The sequence below is a fragment of the Amphiura filiformis genome, chromosome 4 (assembly GCF_039555335.1).
Source record: "Amphiura filiformis chromosome 4, Afil_fr2py, whole genome shotgun sequence".
NCBI classification, from domain to species: Eukaryota; Metazoa; Echinodermata; class Ophiuroidea; order Amphilepidida; family Amphiuridae; genus Amphiura; species Amphiura filiformis.
The window spans coordinates 46,246,324-46,269,061 of NC_092631.1; the positions used below are offsets into that span (position 1 = coordinate 46,246,324).

Genomic DNA, 22,738 nt, shown 5'->3' on the forward strand with positions numbered 1-22,738 from the left:
CTTATTATTAGCCAAAAAATGAGATATTTTACACTCGATAGCATTTTACATTGTTACACAGGGATTTCTGACTTGCTTTTGTTATAAGCCCTGTTCATTTCCACACAGGTGAACGGCCTCGGCATGAAAAGTCAATCAGTGGTGTGCAATTAATTGGTGGTGGTGGGGGAGGGGTCACGTCACGTGAATATAGTGGGAATTTTGCACAAATAATTTAAAAAAAATCTGTGTAAAAACTCACAAAATGTCAGAAAGACAACAATGCCACACAATTTCAATATTTTGCCAGTTAACAAGTGTAGCACAACCCCCAACAATTTATTTCGTGTGTTCGGATTTTACTGGGTCTGGATATTCCATGGCGATAGTAAAGGTGCTTTTGTTTCGCTCACAAATACGTGTCGTCATGCAATTTTTCTGTGAATTTCTTGATAACATGTTTCAACCTAAATCTGAAATCTGAAGGATTATTATAATTAAAGCGAGAGTGGCTTTTCAGCGTTTTTTCGCCACTGTTTCTATGCCCGAATTGAACAGGTTTGTGTACAAAACGTATTCATATGCACCTCACCCGTTGTGTAACGGACTAAGATCGAATTGTAATGGGTCGGATTTTCCATAGCGATAGTAAAACATGCTTCTGTTTCGTTTCCAACACATCAATTTCTAAACGCTCTTTAAGCAAAACCATTGTTCATTTAATTTACAACCGTATGACAAAACAGGCGAAACTAGTAACCTTTCGCACAAGATTTGCAATTTAAAGGCAATTGACCATTGCTCATTGAAATTAAGCTAGTATATGGACAATATTAGTGTGCTCTTTCATGTAATGACATAAAATCTGAAAAATATTGTAAGGATCACTCGGGGTTTTAACTTTTCAAACCTACATTTTGGTCAAAAATTATGCTTGAATTTACATGTATGTTGATTTTAATTGGCCATGTTGGATGTGTAAAATGCAATTTTGTACTTAAGAAGCTAGCGGTACAGTCAGGTGATCCATTGTCAGTGGTTTTATTCCACAATCGCAGGTTACATCTGCATTCTTTCGATTTCCCATTTTTTGAGGTTGACTTTACATCTTCCTACACCACTTAATCTATTGAGGCATTTCCATTCAATCCAACTTGCATCTGCACCGGGTGGTAGTTCTTCAAGAACAGGAATATTCAAAGTTGGTGGATGATCGGTAGATCTCTCCAATTTTGCCACTCTTTTACTGTTAGCTGATATTTCAAGTGGAGTTACACTGTTGAGGAAGCTATCTCTGGACTTCAGACACATTTCTGGAGGGATATGTCCAAACAGGGGATGTCTTACATCAGTCGCTGGCGTTCTTTTATGATTGCTACATTACGTCTTACATTTGGTGGCGCTATATCTGCTAGAGTGTATATGCTCTCAGTTGGTGTTGCTCGAAGACAACCTGCTATCAGGCGACAGCTAGCATTCAGGGTTGGATCCAACTTCTTTACATGAGGCGATCTCTCCCATACAGGGTATGCATACTCTGCTGTTGAGTAGCATAGAGCCAAGGCCGTTGCTTTCAGAGTGTCAGGACGTGCACCCCATAGCTTGTTCCGGTGAGCTTCTCAAAATGTTATTTCTTGTACTGAATTCCATCTTTGTTTTCTCAACATGGTTCTTATAGAAGGAGAGACACCTGTCCAGAGCAACTCCAAGATTAACAGGGTGTTCACAGACTTCAAGTGCTGCATGTACCAGACCAGGTGACCTTGAGATGGCATTTGGCTTCACGGTTGCGTGAATGGAAGGCACACACATGTGTCTTTGATGGGTTGGCTCGCAGGTGGTTATCATGGTGTGAGTGCATCCAGAGCTTTGGAAAGGCGTTCTTCCACAACTGTGAAATCTCGATCTTGAGCTCCAATACCGAGATCGTCAGCATAGATGAATCGAACAGTGCTCTCACTTCTTGGTTGGTCGTTCGTGTAGACGTTGAAGAGGAGTGGTGCAAGTACACTTCCCTGTGGAAGACCATTCCTGAGCTTACGCCATCTACTCTTCTTGTTACCCAGCTAGCTCAACAAAGACGAGTCTATCCTTAAGCATGCTTTCTATCAGTTCTGATAACTGTATATCAGTCAGTTCCTGGATCTTGTAGAGCAGACATCGATGGTTGACTGTATCGTAAGCGAACACAACCCCAGACACCATACCTTTCTCGTAACCTTCTATGATGTACTGGGTGAGGTTGAGAACTTGGCTGGTTGTTGACTTGCCAGGCAAGAGCGGAAACTGGCTTGCTCAGGGATGAGGCGTTCATCGATGACAGGTGCGATTCTGTTGAGTATTAGGTATTCAAAGAGCTTGTATATATGACTCAGAAGTGATATAGGGCGATAGTTCTTTGGACTTGATGGATCTTTTCCAGGTTTCAGAAGTGCTGTCACATGAGCTTTCTTCCAGATACTCGGGAGCTTGTGTGTTGTCAGACATTGGTTGAAGAGTCTGCTCTAGGTCCTTGCTTCAGGACCAACGTTTTTGATCTGCTCAGTTGCGATGTTGTCTAAACCTATCGCTTTTCCTGGCTTTTGAGTGGAGATTCCTGCTTCTAGGTCCTCCATAGAGAAATATCTTGCAAAACCACGGTCCTGGTTGTACCTTTTACGGTTAAGCTTGATCTTTTTCTGCTTTTTTCCACTTCTACCATTCAGGAGTAGTTTGCGGATAGTCAACCAAGCTTTCTTGCTATTGACATGTCTGTTGACTCAATCAAGGCATTCCAGGCCTTGCGGCGCTCTTGAGAAATACTTTCCATAACTTTCTTTCCTTTAAAAGTTGTTTCGTCAGAGAAGGGGTCTGTCTCAAACATGTTGACATACGGTATTCCTAACTAATCGAGTGAATTGGTCTTTGTCATCTGCTGTTGGCTTAATATGTTTCACCTTCAGATCCAGCTCGTCAGTAATGTTCTGCCACTTGGCATTCTTGTAGTTGAAGCGTCGAGTGAAAGGCACTGTTGTTGGTTTGACGACTGCATCTACTTTGATACCAATTGGACGTGTTGACATGTTGCTAGTCATTATGGCGAGGTCTAGATTGTATCCACGTTTCCAGCGTGCACTGTAGAACGAAGGTGGGAGCTTGGGGTCATGAATGAGACTAAGTTGGTGTGTTTCCATCCACATTTCTATAGCTTCGCCATCCTTGTTGGTTTCTCTATACCCCCCACAGGGCGTTGTGGCTATTAAGGTCACTAATGATGATTTCAGGTTTGTCGTGCACATTGGGAACAAGTTGCTGGAATTTGAAGGCATCCGATGGTGGTTTATACACAGAGGTCACTACAATAGTTACTCATTTCCACAGTTAAGATCTCAATGTCTTCATCTGCAGAGAAGGACGTAGCTTCTATGATTGAACCAGCCTTGACAAATACGGCACGCATGGCATGGCATGCTGTCGATGAGGACGTTCGATGGCTAAATCCATGCCAGGTATGGTATGGTGGATGTGGCTGTGTGGTACCATTCATACTACAGTTCATCCATAAAAATATCAAAGTCACTCGTTAGTATCGATCATAAGGTATATTCGAGCCAAATTTGGACACAATCCGGGTATTTTCAATCAATCAATCCCTGAAACTTATATAGCGCCTAAAACCAAGAAAACTTGCACTAAGGCGCTGGACACATACAAAGAATATCATATGCAAACAAATGAAAAGAAATACATACATAATATCAATTCAAAATATACACAATTACAAAGAAAGTTAATGCTTATACGCAATTCCAAACAGGTGATGTTTAACCAGTTTCTTAAAAATGACAATGGATTCTGCATTTCTGATGTGTTTGGGCAGTTTTTTCCAGATGCGGGGTCCATAGCAAGAGAAAGACCTGTCCGCGAATGTTGAATGTTGAGTTCTTTGTTCAATGAATAGTGTTGTTGATGTTGTGGAGCGAAGGCGTCTGCGACCAGTTTGTTCATGAAGCATATCAGAAATGTAATCCGGAGTTTGTTTGTGAGAAGATTTGTAAACGAGGACCAGGATTTTAAAATCAACTCGTTGCTTAATGGGTAACCAGTGCATGTCAATGAGATCATTTGTGATGGAGTCATACTTGCGTTTCCTGGTAATTAGGCGTGCAGCAGTACGCTGGATATTTTGAAGACGCTTGAAAAGCGTTTCGCTGATGCCGACAAGTAAACTATTACAATAGTCGAGCCTTGAGGTGACAAGAGTATGAATGGCGAGTTTGGTAGATTCGGTGGTTAGCATTTTACGAGCACGTCCAATGTTAATCAGCTGGAAATTGGCAGATTTTGCAATATTAGCCACCTGCGCAGACATAGTCATGCTGCGGTCAAACATGACCCCAGGTTCTTTACGGGATTACCCAGAACAGGGATATCAATGCCAGCGATATTCACAGATGAAAGATTGAACTTGGCAAGCTGAGCGTGGAATCCAAACACAATGACTTCGGTTTTTTCGGCATTGAGTTTCAAGAAATTATGAGACATCCATGTCTGAACCTCGTTAACACATTGCTCAAGTGTTGCCACAGCACTCTTCACACCGTCAGCTGATGTAGGACAGATGGAAACATATATCTGAGTGTCGTCAGCGTATATGTGTAGTTTCATGCCATACTTGCGAATGACCGAGCCAATGGGGAGAATGTAAATTAAAAATAGGAGCGGTCCGAGTACCGACCCTGTGGCACACCATAGCGGAGGAACTGTAGGTTGGAGAAAGTTCCATTAATGCACACGCGTTGCGTCCTATTTGACAAATATGACTTGAACCAGTCAAAAGGAACATTATTGATTCCGAGGATGTCTTGGAGTCTTGTGAGTAACACCATATGATCAATGGTGTCGAATGCACTACTGAGATCGAGCAGCAGAAGTATGGTGACACCTTGCATTTCCATAGCCCATAAGATATCATTGTGGACCTTAATCAAAGCTGTTTCTGTGCTGTGAAACTGTTTGTATGCTGACTGAAGGGGCTCGTGTAGGTGGTGTTTGGACATATGATCAGTCAACTGTTTTGCAACTACACGCTCAAGCACTTTGGAAATGTAAGGAAGGTTGCTCACAGGACGGTAGTGTTTTCCCTTGATGTACCATGCAATATTCATAAATATTGATCGGACACCTCTATAATGCCCATATTTGGCAAACAGGCCAATGGTGCTCCAATTGTATTGGCTGTGGACGGCGAGATGTAAATTGGGTGATGATGTCACAGCTCATTAGAGTTTGTCACTCGGTCTATGACAAATTTAATAATGCCTGTTTTATTCATTGGCCAGTTCAGATAAGAAACATCTAGTTGCTCTTTTAATTTTATGCAAATTAGGCAAATTAGTACATTTCATTTGATCTCCATTCTCAATTCAAAACAAAAATTAAGTAGTTATTCCCAATATCCATCTTCTACTTCTTATTATTCACAATTGCTTTGCCCGACTTCCTACAGAGACAATTAGAGACAATTCTTAAATGTATTTTACTACTTTTCATCTTCATGTTTGGTTACACATTTAATTTCTGTTAGCATAGCTCATAACACTTGCATATCGATCGAGCTAATCTCGTAGGAGGGATGCACACATTTATGTTCATGTAAATGTTTCACGATTTTACCGTTGATCAATTTTTTTTCAATGTTCTCTTGCATTTTGTAAATCTGTGTAGTTTTTATTTTTGTATGTCATTTCTCCCATTGAGCACAGGGAAATAAAAGCCGTTTGGCTATGTGAATTTTTTAAAACCTTATTTTGGTTCAGAGGTCACCACAAGGAAAAGGACTTTGCCATTTTTGACCCTCTTTGAAGGAAATATTTTCCTGTTCGTCAGTACAGTAAGTAATTCAGGTCATGTCGACCTTTAGTGGAGATGCTTGTTCAGGCATACGACTCGCAGTAGAAAATAAAATGGGCCTTAAAAGGTACACTAGGTATTGTTGGTCGAAGAAGCCAAAAACAATTTTTTTTCATTATCTAAATCAATATATTATTGAAAAATAACACTTTGATGTTTTACAAAAGTTCATTCTACAAATCATAAACTTTGAAAACTTGCTTGATTTATTGTTACTAATAAGCTATGTACATTTTACAAAAGTGTTGTTGTTTCAACCCTCTTTACAACATAACTCAAGAACCACAAGACCTACAAAAGTATATCTGTGATATTTGAATTCTTCTACACACTCGCTATGAAATGATCAATGCAATTTTTGTCAAAGCTCACTGCCATTTGCAAGATGTTGTGAACTACCAAATCGCAACAGTTTAAAATAGTTGCTAACCTTAAATGGGGCCTTAATAATAATATCTCGAATCATATAAAATTAAATTAAGTCAAATTTACACAACATACAACTCAGGTAACCTTTATACGCTTCAATTAATTTGACTGCAATTCGACAATCAATCAACCAAGTGTGAATTTATAACGGTCACATACGAAATAAACGTACGTTCACAAGCTTTCACGCCCAAAGAGACAGACAGACAGACAGACAGACAGACAGACAGACAGACAGAGCATTTTGCTGTACCTGAACAAGAGAAGTATTACAAGAGGACAACGTCTATCTGCTATCATGGAATTGGAAAGGGCTAGTTCAGAAAAGGAGCTGTACAGAAAAGACAACTCGGAGCGTGGTGGAAATGGTAAACTGTATCTTGTGTTGTCAGTTGCTGCGGTATGTTTTGCCTTTGCGGCCTTCGTTATTGCCATTGTCAGTCTGTCCAAACAGACCGGATCATCAGCATCACCTAGTGTGGTTAATGTAGGTAAGCTATGATTCAATATGTTTGCTGTCAGCAAGTCAGTAGTCTCTTTGCTATATTGGCTATTTTTTTCTTGTGACCTCACCTAAAAGACTAGACGCTGCATGTCGGCATTTCGCGCCTCTGTCGCCCCTCGTCATGGATCGCGAGGGTCACAGAGACTATGTACCTTTTGAATGACCAGAGTGCATGACGGTAAACTGAGAGGAAAGTTACGTTGGAGCAGTACCTTCGAGGCATTCGAGAGTTCATTTGAACAACTTAAGGGATGGGGTATGAACATTTGGACAGTATTTATTGTGGGACATTAGGGCGCATCAGACATATCGAATTACATTCTGAATGCGAAGAATGTCCTTCTGACACATGTCTGATATCAAATAATTTTGATTTTTTGAAAATCGCAATGTAATACGCATTTTATGGCAAATGATTACAAATTGATATTTTCGATACTTAACAGTACTCGAAGTAAACTTTATAAATCTGGTGATTTATACTTAAAGTGTATGTAGGTGGGTTGAAAAGCTGACGATCCAAAACACCAACAAAAAATTAGGTCTTTTGGGGAAAAAATCCATATCTTCAATATGAAAGGCCAAAAGTTTCAATTGATCTTCGGCTTTTCCTCACAGCTACATACACTTTAAGAATATATCATTAGATTTATAAAATTTACATTGAGGACTCTTATATATCCAAAATGTGAAAAATATCAAATTTTTTAAAATAGTCATAAAATTTGTATTATATCGTGAATTTCAAAAAATGAAAATTATTTGATATCAGAAAGACTTTCTCCGTATTCAGAATGCAATTCGATATGTCTGATGTGCTCTCATGTCCTACAAAAATACTGTCGAAACGATCAAAACGCTCATTCCAGATCCCTTAACCAAACAGGGATACAATAGTCAAAATTAAGCATAACAATTTTGATCAAGAATGACGTGTACTATAAACACCATGAATTTGACGCTCATATTCAAGAATAGTTGGATTTTCATAAGTACAAGAAGAGTTTTATCATATGCGCAAATAGTACATTAACAGGTTACATTGTTAGGAAGATTGTTTACAGAATTAAGTGGCCCAAGTATTGATACCAACTATACTATTAAAATCAGAAATACAAGAATTAATATTTACAACCTGTGATCTTGCGCTAAGATATGATCTAAACCATTCTTATCCAATAATTCTATAATCGCAAAGTTAATCAAGCAGAAGCGCATGATTCATACAGTCAAAGGCTTTGCTTAAATCAAGAAAAATTGCCCCTGTTGCACGTCCTTTATAATAAAAAACATTGTTATATGATTTGTAGAATGGACTTTTGCAAAACATCAAAGTGTTGTTTTTCAATAATATATTGATTTTGATAATGAAAATCGATTTTTGGCTGATTCGACCAACCATACATCGTGTACCCTTAAAATAACTAGATTTATACAGCGTGCAGAAATGCCTTCACCAAAAACGTTCAAAAAATTGTTCTTCTCTAATGACCATCTTCCTTTATTTATTACCACCAAGAGTCAAGAAGCTTTCAAAGTGATATGTTTCATTGTACAATATCAATTTTTTTAAATATGTATCTTTTGTGCAATAAGTTCAACCATGAAAATGCGATATTTGGATGGTTAGCCGCTCTTGGCACCCTGTCATCTTGCGCTCATACGTTAAGTTGCTTTTAAGATACGGAGTAAAAACAGAAAATTTTACATTGTTTTGTTGTAACAATACTAAACATGCTAAATGCTGTTCATTTTGTACATGTTACCTATCATAGGACACCTGTATATGCAATACAGGCAAACACATTTGACCTGTCATGGTGCTTTGATATGAATATAATTTCACAAATAAGATTTGTGACGACGATATAGAAGCAAGCAAACCATGAATTTATTTCATTCATGCTAGGGTTATTCAAGAAGTTCTACCTCCATCATCACATCTCTGTTATCTTACGTGTCAGGATATTGAAATTACCCGTGATTATACTCTTAAATCTCGGCTACATATGCTCGCGTTTCACAATACGATGCGCCTCCAGTGGTCGCTTGGTCGAGGCCAAAATACGCAGCGCATCATGGGAAAATGTCAACATCCAAAGCCCGCGTAATACGAATACAATACAGGAACATACATCATTGTTGGTTTAAATGTCATTATTATGATGTTACATGCGAATGCACACTAAAACAACAATTTACAATTATAGTAGATCCATTTTCTATCTATTGATCACAGTGAATTCTTAGTGGAGCTGTTTTCAACATATTTATTATCACACTCGTGTGAAAATTCAGTAGCAGCTAGAACGGCGATGTCGACTCTGGAATCAAAATATTGACTGCCAAGAGCAACCGCTGGCGGCGCATCGTATTGTGAAACGCGAGAATTGATGACGGTTAAAACTGAAGCCAACAGTTTAGTATAGTAAGCAATATATTGCAGCTTTGGATAATCTTCATAAAAATGTTTTTAAGATGCGGTTGTCCAACTGCTTACTTGGGATAAATATTTTGTTCCTATTTGAGGTCCCTGACATGCCTTGTGACTTCAAAACAAAATAAAACACGTTTTATATGAGAAGATTGAACAGACACACAAAATAATGTTTAATGTTTGTAAAATTTGCCAGATTCCAACTAATTCGTAATCACGTCCTTATTTTAAATATCTTGACGTGGAAATAATATGAACTAGGCCTATTTGTTAGTAACATTGCATATACGGCGTTCATGTATATTTGATTTTAACTTATGACCCAATTAATACGACTTGAACAAACAAGTGCTCACCCGATCGAAGTCAACAACCTACGGGAAAAGGTTCAATAATAAAGGCTATTCTGAACATTGAGGTGGAACTTTTTGAATGACCCTCGTACTTAACACAGATTTTTTCTGTTATTTGCCATTATTGAAGCACATCTTATTGGCAATGTGTCACGAGATCTCTGGTCTATTCAACATGCCCGGTCAATATGTTAAACTATATACAATATAACTAAATTATGGGGTCATACTACAAATTTCAATGGCAAACACAATGAATTTGGCTGATTCAATTTAGGTGTATAAAGTTATTTATTAACTGTAGATATAATCATCACATTGATGCTACATTATGATTATGATTATGTTTAACTTTTAAACAGGTAGTAAACATGGTTAAGTTGTATGCGGTTGAGATTTCCAAGATATTTCAGTTCATATAGTTTGTCCACTCTGAAGTACAAAGTGACAACGCTCGCATATACAGCGCGTTAACAGTGTGTAGTGCTGCGTCTCTGCTGCAGGTATGCGTGCCTTCAAAGTCGGCACAATGTGTGCGTCCGCGTCTGTACTTTGTACTTCAGAGTAGACTGACTGTAGGCACTGCAATCGTGCAAATTATGTTGAAGATGCCATAGAGTAATAGTACTTATATACGGTATGTGATTAATTTAGGCTATGGAGCCATTTCAACAACACCCCTCATTTTTTAGTAAAAGGTCACTGAACATTAGGTCAAGTCCAAAGTTATTCAAACTTGCTCAATCCTCACACCATCTTCATCCTCTGGTCATAAGGATTCAGAAAAACTATACTTTGACCTATATATGACGTACGATTATGGAGTTATAGGCATGAATTTTCAGTTTCTTATAGGATAGTAAAATGCATCTACAAATCTGGATTTTGTACAAAACACCACTGAAATTGAACAACTAGTTCCAAAGATATGAGCAAAAAGAGTTTCCAAAACAATATGAAACGAAGGAAATATTTCCTTTGTATGGCTATATCTCAAAATCAATATTCCCGAGTTCCGACTGATTTTGCTTGATCGCATCACATACGTCTAACTTTGGCTCCGCAGGGGGTAAAAATGAAAATGGTCTGATTTTGTTGAAAATGGTCTCAAATTATTTAAAATCTTGTTCCAAGAAATGAGAAAAAGAATAGTTATACATCTCCAAGAGTGCTTCTTACCCAGGTAATACAAGAATTGTCAAGGTCAAATTGACTCAATATAGAATTCAATGCGATTTAATGGATATTGTCCTATTTTGCTTTATTCCCATGGTAACCAAACATCAAACATAGGGAAAACTATTCTTTTTCCGATTTCTCATGGCAAAATAAATAATTTGAAAACAATTTTCAATAAAATCGGGGCAATTTTCATTTTCACCCCATGTGGAGTCAATCTTTGATATATGACGTCACAATGTTACCTATTTGCCCATAACTCCATAACCGTACGTCGTAGATAATCAAACGATACTTTTTCTGACTCCTTATGACTAGATGCATGCATTATTGTTGATTTAATCAAGTCCAAACAATGTTTTCCCACAAAATGAGGGTGCTGTTGATTTGGCTCCATAGTCTATAATGATTAGCTATAAGTGTTGTATCTCTGCCAAATATGGCAAATTTAACATGATTTTCACGATCGTTACGGCAATCTATTAGACTAAACCAGCGTTCATGTCATGTACAAATGTTGCTACATTAACACGTCTATTCATGCTATTATTCGTAGGTTTAACATCTGCAGATTATGACAAAGATGACAAAGTCTGGATCATACACGGTGGACACGCCGCGTTCAATCAGTATTATATGCAAGTATCCAATTATTATTGTAAACAACAATACACATACCCCCTCCCTCCACCCCACCATCCCGGGTCAAGACGTTGCAGTACTTATCACTTTGAATGAAGCTTTCGTCCAAGTGACCTTCATCAGGAATCACTAATGATACAAGAGAAACAAAACCAAAATAAGAAATGAATGTATTTTAAAACTATGCGAATATTGTAACATATTTGCCGTCGAAGTGACGTCATAATCGGATTAACTACCATAGCAACAGATGAATACAATTTTGACTATATCGCCCTGCACGTGGTACCGATGCATTAAAACATAGATATCAAAGAAATGCTGATCACTCGCACCTGTAAGATTAGTATGTTTGCTGACATACACAGGTGATTAGTGCAATCTGCTTGTAATGCAGGGCGATCTATTCAAAAATTGTATTCATCTATTGCTATAGATGGTAGTTATCCGATTATGACGTCACTTCGACGGCGAATAAAGTTATCATTGAATATTAATACTATGATGCAAAGAAATACAAATACGGTACCTGAGACAGCACAAACACAACCTATTGCAAGGAATGAGAGAAATGCAACTACTACAATAACTTTGGTATAAAACAATACAAGAAAAACAATAAGTTATTGTATTACTTTTATGTAATACTACTAATACTGAGGATTGAAGCAAACCCCCAAAAAACCCGTAGCAGGTGAGACATAACGTCGCTGTGTGAAAAATAACCGGCCAATATTAAAAGTACTCTTCTAAAGTTCTAGAAAATATAGTTTTTAACATGTCCTAAATTTGTAGCTAATTTAGATGTTTGGAAATATTCGTACTTTGGTGTTTTAGTTAATGTTATAGGTAATAGTACATTGCCTAGTTAACGTCGCTGTGTGAAAAATAACCGGCCAATATTAAAAGTACTCTTCTAAAATTCTAGACAATATAGTTTTGTAACATGTCCTAAATTTTTAGCTAATTTAGGTGTTTGGAGAGGGTCGCACTTTTGTGTTTTAGGAAGGATATGTAAACGACAGATAACACCAAAAATATGAAGAAATTATTTCCAAACCGTGTTAAGTCAACAATCATTATGTTGCTCATTTTCAAGAATGCTGGTTTACAAAAGGCAGACCATTGTCTCATTTCGTGAACAAAGGTACACATACCATTGTTTCCTTTCGTTTCCTTTATAATCGGTTACCCAACTGAAGCTATAATACCAGCTTTATTGCGATATCGTACATGAAAACAGACACTTGTGCACAACCAGAGAAGATCCGATTTAATCAGTTGAGCTGTTTCAATGAGTGTTATCTTGGTTTAATAGCTTTTAATGGGGTTAAGTCCTGCAAAGGTCGAGATGAATTCTACTGTAGACATGACTGCATCATGGTTTTACCAAAATGAGACCCCCCACCATCTATATGGACCTAAGGCTAAAAAAATAATGCTATGTCTCAAAGCTCATGGCAGTTTCAAAAACGAATGCGGAATGATTTTTTTCTTTAAATTTTGATTTTGATTTTTTTTTAAAGATTTTTTAAAAACTTAATTTTGAGTTAAAATGTAATTAAAATTGAGGTTGATTGAGGTACAAATATCAAACAATCTGAGTAACGAATCCTGTACATTTGCTGCTTCGTTCTTCTTCCTAATAATACAGAAGCGAAAAAACTGGCAAGTTGGAAGGATTTGTCCCGGATATTATAAATGCAGGTAAGTTATACACTCGAAATACGTATCTCTCAAACTGATGCTTGTTAAATGCAGGTTATTCAACTATGCACTTGAGATCATTTTGGACTCTTTTATTCATAGTGACAATTTTAGCATACTTCCCAACTTGTGTTTGCAATTTGGGGTACATGGCGCTAGTCCGACACGCCGCTAGTCTGACACTCCGCTAGTCCGGCACGCCGCTAGTCCGAATCTGAAATGCACTGCACCGTGAGTCCGAGACGCCGCTAGCCCGAATTTAAAATACCGTAAAACCCCGTCTACAAGCATATATAGTGTTTTTTTATAAAAGCTTAATTAATTTGAAGCAAGCGTTAATAATATACCAATACAATAGATCGGTCTTAAAATAATACTTGTTTGTATATGCTTGGATCCGTAATTTATTTGCTCAAACTCCATAATGGCGACTGGATTAATGTAGCTTTCATCAGAAGCACACTATATGCTTGTAGACGGGGTTTTACGGTACACCCTTCCAGTCCGACACGCCGCTAGTACGAAATTTCGAAAATGAAAACCACTGCGCTAGTCCGAAATTGAAAACCACTGCGCTAGTCCGAATCTGGAAAACACTCCTTCAGTCCGACACTGCGCTAGTCCGAATCTAAAAAATACTGCAACAGTCCGAAACTGAAAACCATTGCGCTAGTCCGAATTTGACAAAAACTGCGCCAGACCAAATCTGAATTGCGGAAACACTGGGCTAGTCCGATATTCGTACTACCGCACCAGATTCGGACTAGCGCAGTGTTTATTCGGACTAGCGCTGTAGTTTTCAGTTTCGGACTAGCGCCATGGTTTTCAGTTTCCGACTAGCGCAGTGTCGGACTGAAGAAGTGTTTTTCAAATTCGGACTAGCGCAGTGTATTTCGGATTCGGACAAGCGATGTGTCGGACTGAAAACTGTGTTTTCAAATTCGGACTAGCGGCGTATCGGACTATTGCAGTGGTTTTCATTTTCGGACTAGCGCATGCTTTTTTTTTTTGACTAGCGCAGTGTTTTTCATTTTCGGACTGACGCACCCCTAAGTATAGGGAATTTGTGTTGTCGGACTAGCGGCGTGTCGGACTAGAGGCGTGTCGGACTGAGCGGTGCACCCAGCATTTTGAGCATTTACCGTTGGACCCGGATGTTGGATAAGGTTATTGAATTATGCCATTGGAAATGAGACCAGTTTGGCTCAAAAGACTTGAAACATGTCTAACAATTATCACAGAAAAATAGATGTTAACACCATGATTCTTAAACTAGGCATTGAAATGCAATGACTAGCGCAGTGTTTTTAGATTCGGACTAGCGCAGTAGTTTTCAGTTTCGGACTAGCGCTATGGTTTTCAGTTTCCGACTAGCGTCGGACTGAAGAATAGTGTTTTTCAAATTCGGACTACTAGCGCAGTGTATTTCGGATTCGGACTAGCGGTGTGTCGGGCTGAAAACTGTGTTTTCAGATTCGGACTAGCGGCGTATCGGACTGTTGCAGTGGTTTTCATTTTCGGACTAGCGCATGCTTTTTTTCGGACTAACGCAGTGTTTTTCATTTTTGGACTGACGCACCCCTAAGTATAGGGAATTTGTGTTGTCGGACTAGCGGCATGTCGGACTAGAGGCGTGTCGGACTAGCGGCGTGTCGGACTGAGCGGTGCACCCAGCATTTTGAGCATTTACTGTTGGACCCGGCTGTTGGATAAGGTTATTGAATTATGCCATTGGACTTGAGACCAGTTTGGCTCAAAAGACTTGAAACAAGTCTAACAATTATCACAGAAAAATAGATGTTAACACCATGATTCTTAAACTAAGCATATAAATGCAATGAACTCCTCAACCTTGAAAACTCTACATAATTCGACTCATTTTATCATGAGAATCTTTAGCATATGATGCAGGGTTATGTAGTCTTATGCACTTTCGGTTATGCAGAGTAGATTTTCCGGTTCGCAGATCGGCCATTGGTTCTAATTTATTGTATTTAAGTAATACTAGCGGGAGTCCAGCGCTTCACGCGGTTGTTGGGTAAACGGGAACGGTTGGTAAACCGAAGTGGATAGTAGACACGGTAAACGGTGATGATAATTATCAAAACCTGACCTTTGACCTCGGATGACCTTTGCGGTTTCAAACTGCCCAAGTGTCAGGGATTATATTCCCCATGAGTTACAGCCTATAATTGAAGACCGAATTAAAAAGACTAGTTTGCGTCTGACGTGATTGGTTACTGACCTGCGCAGTACGGCATTTTTGGTCTGGTTGACAGGACGTCATACGCAAACTAGTCTTTTCAATTCGGTCTTCAATTATAATGGGAGCAACTGTGAATTTGACCTGACCTTTGACCTCATATCGCCTTTGCACCCCGCAAGTGCTAGGGATTTTCCCCCGAGACACAGCCCGATCAGAGCTACTTAAATTTGACCTGACTTTTGACCTTGGATGTCCTAACAAATTCAAATTTGCTCTGACGGACCAAGTTGCACATACCCACTAAGTGGGTCATGCGACTGTCAGTTCCGAGAATAAGGGCGAACAGATCAAAAATCTTAAGATAAATAAATACCTGTGAATACTACATGTTATTTCAGAAATGATTTATGTAATGATTGTAATCCATTTGGCAACTAACACAAAACGTTTTAAAAACGTTTTAAAACGTTTCTAGAACGTACGAAACGTTTAAAAACGTTTTTAAAACGTTGTGTGTTACTAGTGACCCAAATGTAACATGACGACTCTCACTGTAAGCTTGGTTTTGTGTAATATCAGTGTAGGTTTAAAGTTCAACTCTGGAACTTACAAAGTACTGCATACCTGGTATGGTTATATAAAATGGTAACGTTGAAAAGTTCCCTGACCTTTTGATTAAATTTCAAATTAAGCATAATTAATAACCTTTTCATAAAATAGCATATTGTTTAAGTTATATTAAGATGACAAATTTCCCAGTTTTGGAGCTGTATGATAGCATGGTTTTAGTTCAAACGCGTGTTTTCAAGACTCAATTATCTCGTTTTTGTAACAGTTTGCAGAATAGCCAATAAGAATTGTAAGATTGTGGCGGACCTCTGGGGAAATTGTTGGAGCAGCGAGGAGGGAGAGGCATCACAAGGAGGATATGGGCTGATGGCAGGGTGGTATGACGCGTGCAGTGGTAAGATATGATAAGGATAATGAACTGAGTGCAATGCATTCGTCAAGATAATCGCACGCGCCGTGGAGTTATTGCATTTAGCTCGAGAGCCGATAGGCTCGAGAGCTAAATGCAATAACTCCATGGCAAGTGCAATTATCTTGACGAATGCATTTGCACGAGTACATTATCCGTCATACACTTTGAGTGTATTAAAACAATAGGCAATATTAATTGCTGCATTCATTATATTAGTTTTAATATTAGGGAAAATATCTTACATTTTAAAAACGCCGTCAGGCCATTGACCAGCTAGGTAGCATTTAACTGGTAAAGAAAATCAATCCCTGTATAAGTTAGCTATCAATGGTATCGATTGCGCCATACGTCATACTTTAGTAACTTATTCACGCATGGTTTGTAACCAATTGACTTTATGTTGTGATCATTTAATATCGTGGTTTCGAACACAGAGAGCACTGAACCAGTTCACCTGGAAACGATCGATTTAGATGTCCGACTAGTACTACGGTGAATTGACATGAGAGAAAAAAGCATATCAATATCAACTGGACTTTATAGCGCTATAATTTGAACTTTAAAATCTACTTATATTAAAACACACGACATTGGGATTTTACAATTTGTTCAGTATTATAAAGCATGATCATGATATTATGCGCTAGTGTGTGTTTCCGGGCCCGGCCATGTTATTTTAGATATAGGCCTACATGTATTTCATTTGTAAAATGCTGAATATTTTGCATTGGTGTCATCTTGTATAATTATGATCCACCTGTTTTTGGCCCTTTTTAATTAATAGAAGCTCGATTATTCTCATTTGATGTTTGATTTATTTGAGGTCATTAATCATAATTTATCTGCAACTTTGCAGGAGCGATTGCCGAATAGGGTGCAACTCTACTAGTCTTATTACAAGACTGCCCTACCCCAGCCCTAAACCTAAACTCCGTAAACGAGGACTGGACTCAAGTCTAGCAAGTTGCACCCTAGTCGGAGAACACCGTTTGTAACTATACCATTTTAACACCACAGAATGTATATTCGTACTTTTTTGATGGTATATATATATCGAACAGACAATTATATAGTTATGTGACCTCTGTGTCGAAAGCGCCACCTAATTCTACTATATGGTTATGTGAAAGTAGTATTTGAGCGTGCACGTATTATCTAGAATCTATTGTTTAGCGTGCGGGTTTTAGATAATGCATTGTTTAGCGTGCAGGTTTATATAATTTGGGCTATGAAGGGTAGTTCGCGAAAATAATGCACGGGAGAAGAATACATAACGATGAATAGAAACGGGCACTAGAAGTGTATACCAGCATAAACAATCAGGAATAATGGACAGATGTAGCCTATGTCTAGACAATAGGCGGCCATTGAGGCCATTTTGTTTCCATTATGATGTTATTTACGTGTCACTTTACTTCAATACACAAATATATAAGTTAACAGGTTTACAATGTTTAAATTATATTTTGAGCATACAATATATTCTGTAGTAAATCGATCAAATGACGGTGATTGTATGCTTGATAGCATTAAACTGTCTGACCAGCTAGTATTCTCCTCCGCCGTCAGTGTGATTCTAGTCACTCCACGTACCGTGTTGCGAAGGTGGAGGGAGACTAAAACTGTATTGACGAACACGCATGCGTTACAAATGATATAGCCATGGTCGAACAAAAGCGTGATATAGTTGCCGACATTGCCCCTATGAACTCTCACCCTCCTGAAACAATTAAGTGGCGTATCAGGGGTTAGTTGTCAGAGAAAATATTTTGGCCCGGTATGTTCCGTGGCGTATAGAGTTAATTCCTGGAGACGGCCTTAATAACTTGCATGAGGCACATTGATATGTAAATAGCGTATTGTCATTCAAATTTGCGCCCAGACTTATTGCTGGCGGTAGTCATGTTATGCAGACGGGGCATGCATCCATGCCAAATTGATCAGTGAATACGTATAATCACCTTTCTTTATTAACTATAGACGAATCCAATTGCACGCATTCCTACACCTTAAAGGCTGCCAAAGTTGGGTCCCCGTCGGCTCCATATCTCACCTAAAATGTGAAATGATGCGGCCTTGGAGGATATTCTAAACTGCATTCTATCACCTGTGTTACAACGTAGACAAAAGAATAATGACAGTGTACAACACAAAAGAATCTAACATCGAATTTTAAGCGGCTTTAATCCACCCAATTGGGCAGTCACTACACCAGTTTGGTGCATGCGGGGACCCGTCATGGCCGACCAATCCTGACCATGACTTGGCTCGTTGGATTCGTCTATAAGCTGGTATATTTCGTATACCGTTTCGTTATAAAACAAGAAATATCTTTAAAAAAGACAATGCCTCAAGAGATTCCAGCGGGCACCATTTGTTATTAGCTTATAAGAGACACTTGAAATGCTAGCTTTAAGCCATCTTGCAATGGTAATAATTCTCAGTGATGTATTTAATACAGGAATACCTGCTAGCCGGTTGGTAGTCCGAATAATCAGTCCCAAAACAAATTATTCATTTACTGACATGATCGATGGACCCTGCATATTTCAATACATTGATGCTGTAGCCTTCGTACTGAGTAAAGAAGGCTACACACAAGGAAACTAGGCTATAATCACGTATCATGTGCCCCGGATGCGTATAGATAATAGAGGGCCTCCTTCAACTCCCAACTTGTGACCACAGATTAGCTTAATAACTGTGTAGGAAATACAAAAAAATTGAAATTTGGACACCAGAAACTTCAGGATGAAAGTCAAAAAGTGTCAATTGGTACACCTTGATACAGAAGTTATCATACAGTGATAGTAAGATTTTTTTTCAAATAAAATCACTTTTGTGTCAAATTGATTGCTGTGCTGAAAAATCTTGCATGATGGGTACTTGCTTTTTTGTACAGTAATTCATTGTAAGGTACCGTCAATGATGGTCACAGAATTTGGAAAAATACATTTGCCCATAACTTCGCTAATTTTCTCATTTTCCCCTCATTTTTAAGTTAAATAATCACCTTTCTAAACAAAACAATTTCAATGTGAAATATCCTACTTGCAGGGTTGTCACCAGGAAAAAAAAAAGTACTAAAAAGGCTACTTGGAAATTTGATGATCATACCTAGCATGGACGACAGGCCTAGGCAAAAAATCCTTTTTTTTCTTTCTAATAATTTCTCCGCAAGCGTCATTTATGTCGACAAATTGTTCGCAAATCCACAGCAGGGTTGCAAATATACCATATGTCACTCGGAGTGCGACAATTTGTACTGATAAATTTAGCACAGGTATTTTTCTATTAATTTGGCCATTGGTCTGCATATTACCAAAAATAACGCATTTTGGGCCACCGTTTCTCCCCGAACGTCATTTATGTCGACAAATTGTTCGCAAATCCACCACAGGGTTGCAAATATACCATACGTCACTCGGAGTGCGACAATGTGTACAGATAAATTTATCACAGGTATTTTTCTATTAATTTGGCCATTTGTCTTCATATTACCAAAAATAACGCATTTTGGGCCACCGTTTCTCCGTGAACGTCATTTATGTCGACAAATTGTTCGCAAATCCACCGGTTAGCTTTAAGGATATAATACATGGCATAAAATGTGACAATTTATCAAAATAAATTTATAATGAACGCTTTTGTGGATATTTGCCAATAAAATATACATCTGACATATACATGGTATACCGTAAAATTCCGTCTACAAGCATATATATGCCTCTAAACGAGGTTTTTTTGACACAAGAGACAAGAGGCAGACACTCTCAACAAAAACGTTATTTGGAGTTTGAACAACTATATTACTGATAAAGGCGGCTGTACAAACATGTATATTTGTAAGACCAATCTATTGCAATGTTTTTGAGAAGGGTATTGGCCTTTCATATCTTTCGTTAAAAAAAACCTCGTTTAGAGGCATATATGCTTCTAGACGGAATTCTACGGTATATGATTTATGTCTTCAGTAGGAATTCAGCTGAGTACATGACAGTTGCAGCTGAGACTAGTCTCAGGTTGTAGTAAGCTACATATTTCAAATGTTTGAGGACTTATTCTCATTGCTTACCTGTGTTTTTACATCATATTTTGTGGTAAAAATGATTACAAATGTGTAATTTGCAATCATTTCCGACGGCTAAAATTTAATGCACACTAAACCAGGGCCGTGACACTCGTATTCAATCCCTGTATCAAAGTGAATTCACTTTTCGGCAGTTTAATTGACACATCGTAAGTTTGAGTGACAGTTGCTAGGCATTTTCAATACACATAGTAACACTTAGCCTAAAGTCAGAGATACTATAATAATGAGATAAGACACTCTCTACAAACTGCCTGTATCATGCTATACCGCAGTTGAAGACAGGCAATTCGCAAACGTCGTCGCCGGCCAAGTCTTACTACGAACGTGTAATGAGAAGATACCATAGAGTCCTACATAGAGGTCTGGGGAAGAGACGGTCCGAATTGACCTACCTTGACCTATAATTAATTAGAGAATCACATTTTTGTACCGCTCACAAAACAAAGAGTATAAATCCGCCCACCGCTGTCAATCATTCTAATGAACAAATAAACAAGCTCTGGCAATGACGTAATCCTAATTATAAATGAGAAAATCACATTGTACATGTACTGTCTGCTGTACTAGATGTCTTTCAACAAGTGCCGGAGTGTCGCGGTCCTGCTAAAATGCACGTACGTGTGTACGACGAACTTTGTGCGTACTACTTCAATAGTGAAACAGACTTATTCCTGTATTTAATTGACAATCCCGTAGATGGCGGATGTCGAGTGTTATTTTACGTACCCTTATCAGCAAAAATACAGCTGATTTAGCCAAAGTGAACATGGGGTCTTTGGTTATAATATTTTCCTACCATATGGAGCTAACACCACACCTCCTTGGTTTTTCACAATATACTAGTAATAAAATAAAGAAAATCAGTAAGCTTAACCTGAGACGAATATACCTAGGGGAGACCAGGGCAATGTGGAACTAATTTTTTTGTCCAGCCCAAACAGGATTACGAAGCAAGGCAAGGCAAAACTTAAGGTTTATAATCTTACCTTAGGACTGCAACTAACAAATGACATTAATAAAGTTGATCAAAAATACAGATGTATTAAATGGTGTGAACTTGAAAAAGGTCGTTCCGCTTTGCCCCAGGTTCATTTGGGCCGGGGTAGAGTGAAACGTGGAGGGGGCATTACAGAAATGCATCCCCGTCAATCAGTTGTGTCTTCATTGTCAACAACACTTAGGGCCTACCTCCTGGTATATCAGTATACTATGTCCGGATAAATTTCTATTGCATACTTCTGAATGGGGTCTGTTTCCGGTGTTCCATTTTGCCCCATCCATGTTGGACACTTTCCACTTTGCCCCGGTCCACTTTGCCCCGACCAAGTGAGATTTCTCCCAACACGCATCACTATCATGTACGCTAATGCATGCTACCCCTGTTACCATGCATAGAGTTGACTTAAACCCATCTATCATTAATATGACTGTCGAAGTAATTCAGCAAAAGCACAGTACTTTGGCAGATAAAAATATTTCTATAAATTATCCGGTTTTACATATGAAAAACAGACATTTTTGTAAAAAGCACACATATCTGATACACTCGATCACCTCCGGTCACAAATTATGCTGCATGAGTGTGATGTTCTTATTACATGCGCTTGGCGATTGAGGGCCGCATATTCAAAAGTTAATGAGGGTATTCCGCTTTGCCCCGTGTTCCAGTTTGCCCCGGTCTCCCCTAAATATTCGTCTCAGGCTTAACTATTTAGGTGCCGTTCACAAAAAAAAATTCGACATTTGTGTAAAGCGGGGGTGCAGACCCTCAAAATATCCCTAAAATCCTTCACAGATACCTTATTTCAGATTAACTTCTTTAAAACAATAGAAACTTTACATATTCAAAGCTTTATATTCTTTTCAAAGTCCAGAATTAAGGCAAACATTTTTTATAATCACTCTTCAAGGCAAACATTTTACTACAACCCCGTATAAAGAATTTATGACCGTCCTTGTAATACGGCTATTCTAATGCATAAATCATTAGCCTGACATGCAGACACATGGAACAGTTTGTACTGTAAAAACTTCGTGGCAACATGGAAAAGGTAGCCCAAACCTGAGCGCTATTAATATTAGAGTACTTGACAGAATGATTTGTCATGGCAATTTGGCTAAACTCCACCCAATAGTCGTGTTTCAGGTTCCAATTCCAATACATACTGCTTTCGGCAGAAAAAGGCCAAATATTAAATGTATCAAGTGTATACACTTTGAGATTTACATGCCTTTTTATCGTCTGAAGTGCGGAGCTCCAACAACTGAACTACAGCTAAAGCTAGTTGGTAGCTGTTGGTGATACAACGGGGGCCACACCCGGCTGCATGATAG

At 38.5% G+C, this 22,738-nt stretch overlaps 1 protein-coding gene across 1 annotated transcript in view; it reads left to right on the forward strand.

Moving 5' to 3' along the window:
- Positions 1-6,419: 6,419 nt before the first annotated feature.
- Positions 6,420-22,738, forward strand: part of LOC140150943 (uncharacterized) — a 45,119-nt gene continuing 28,800 nt past the window's right edge. The window contains exons 1-4 of the mRNA XM_072173101.1: positions 6,420-6,791; positions 11,331-11,412; positions 13,071-13,123; positions 16,165-16,293. Coding sequence (XP_072029202.1) covers positions 6,599-6,791; positions 11,331-11,412; positions 13,071-13,123; positions 16,165-16,293 — 457 coding nt within the window. The 5' untranslated portion in view covers positions 6,420-6,598. The remainder of the gene's footprint in view (positions 6,792-11,330; positions 11,413-13,070; positions 13,124-16,164; positions 16,294-22,738) is intronic.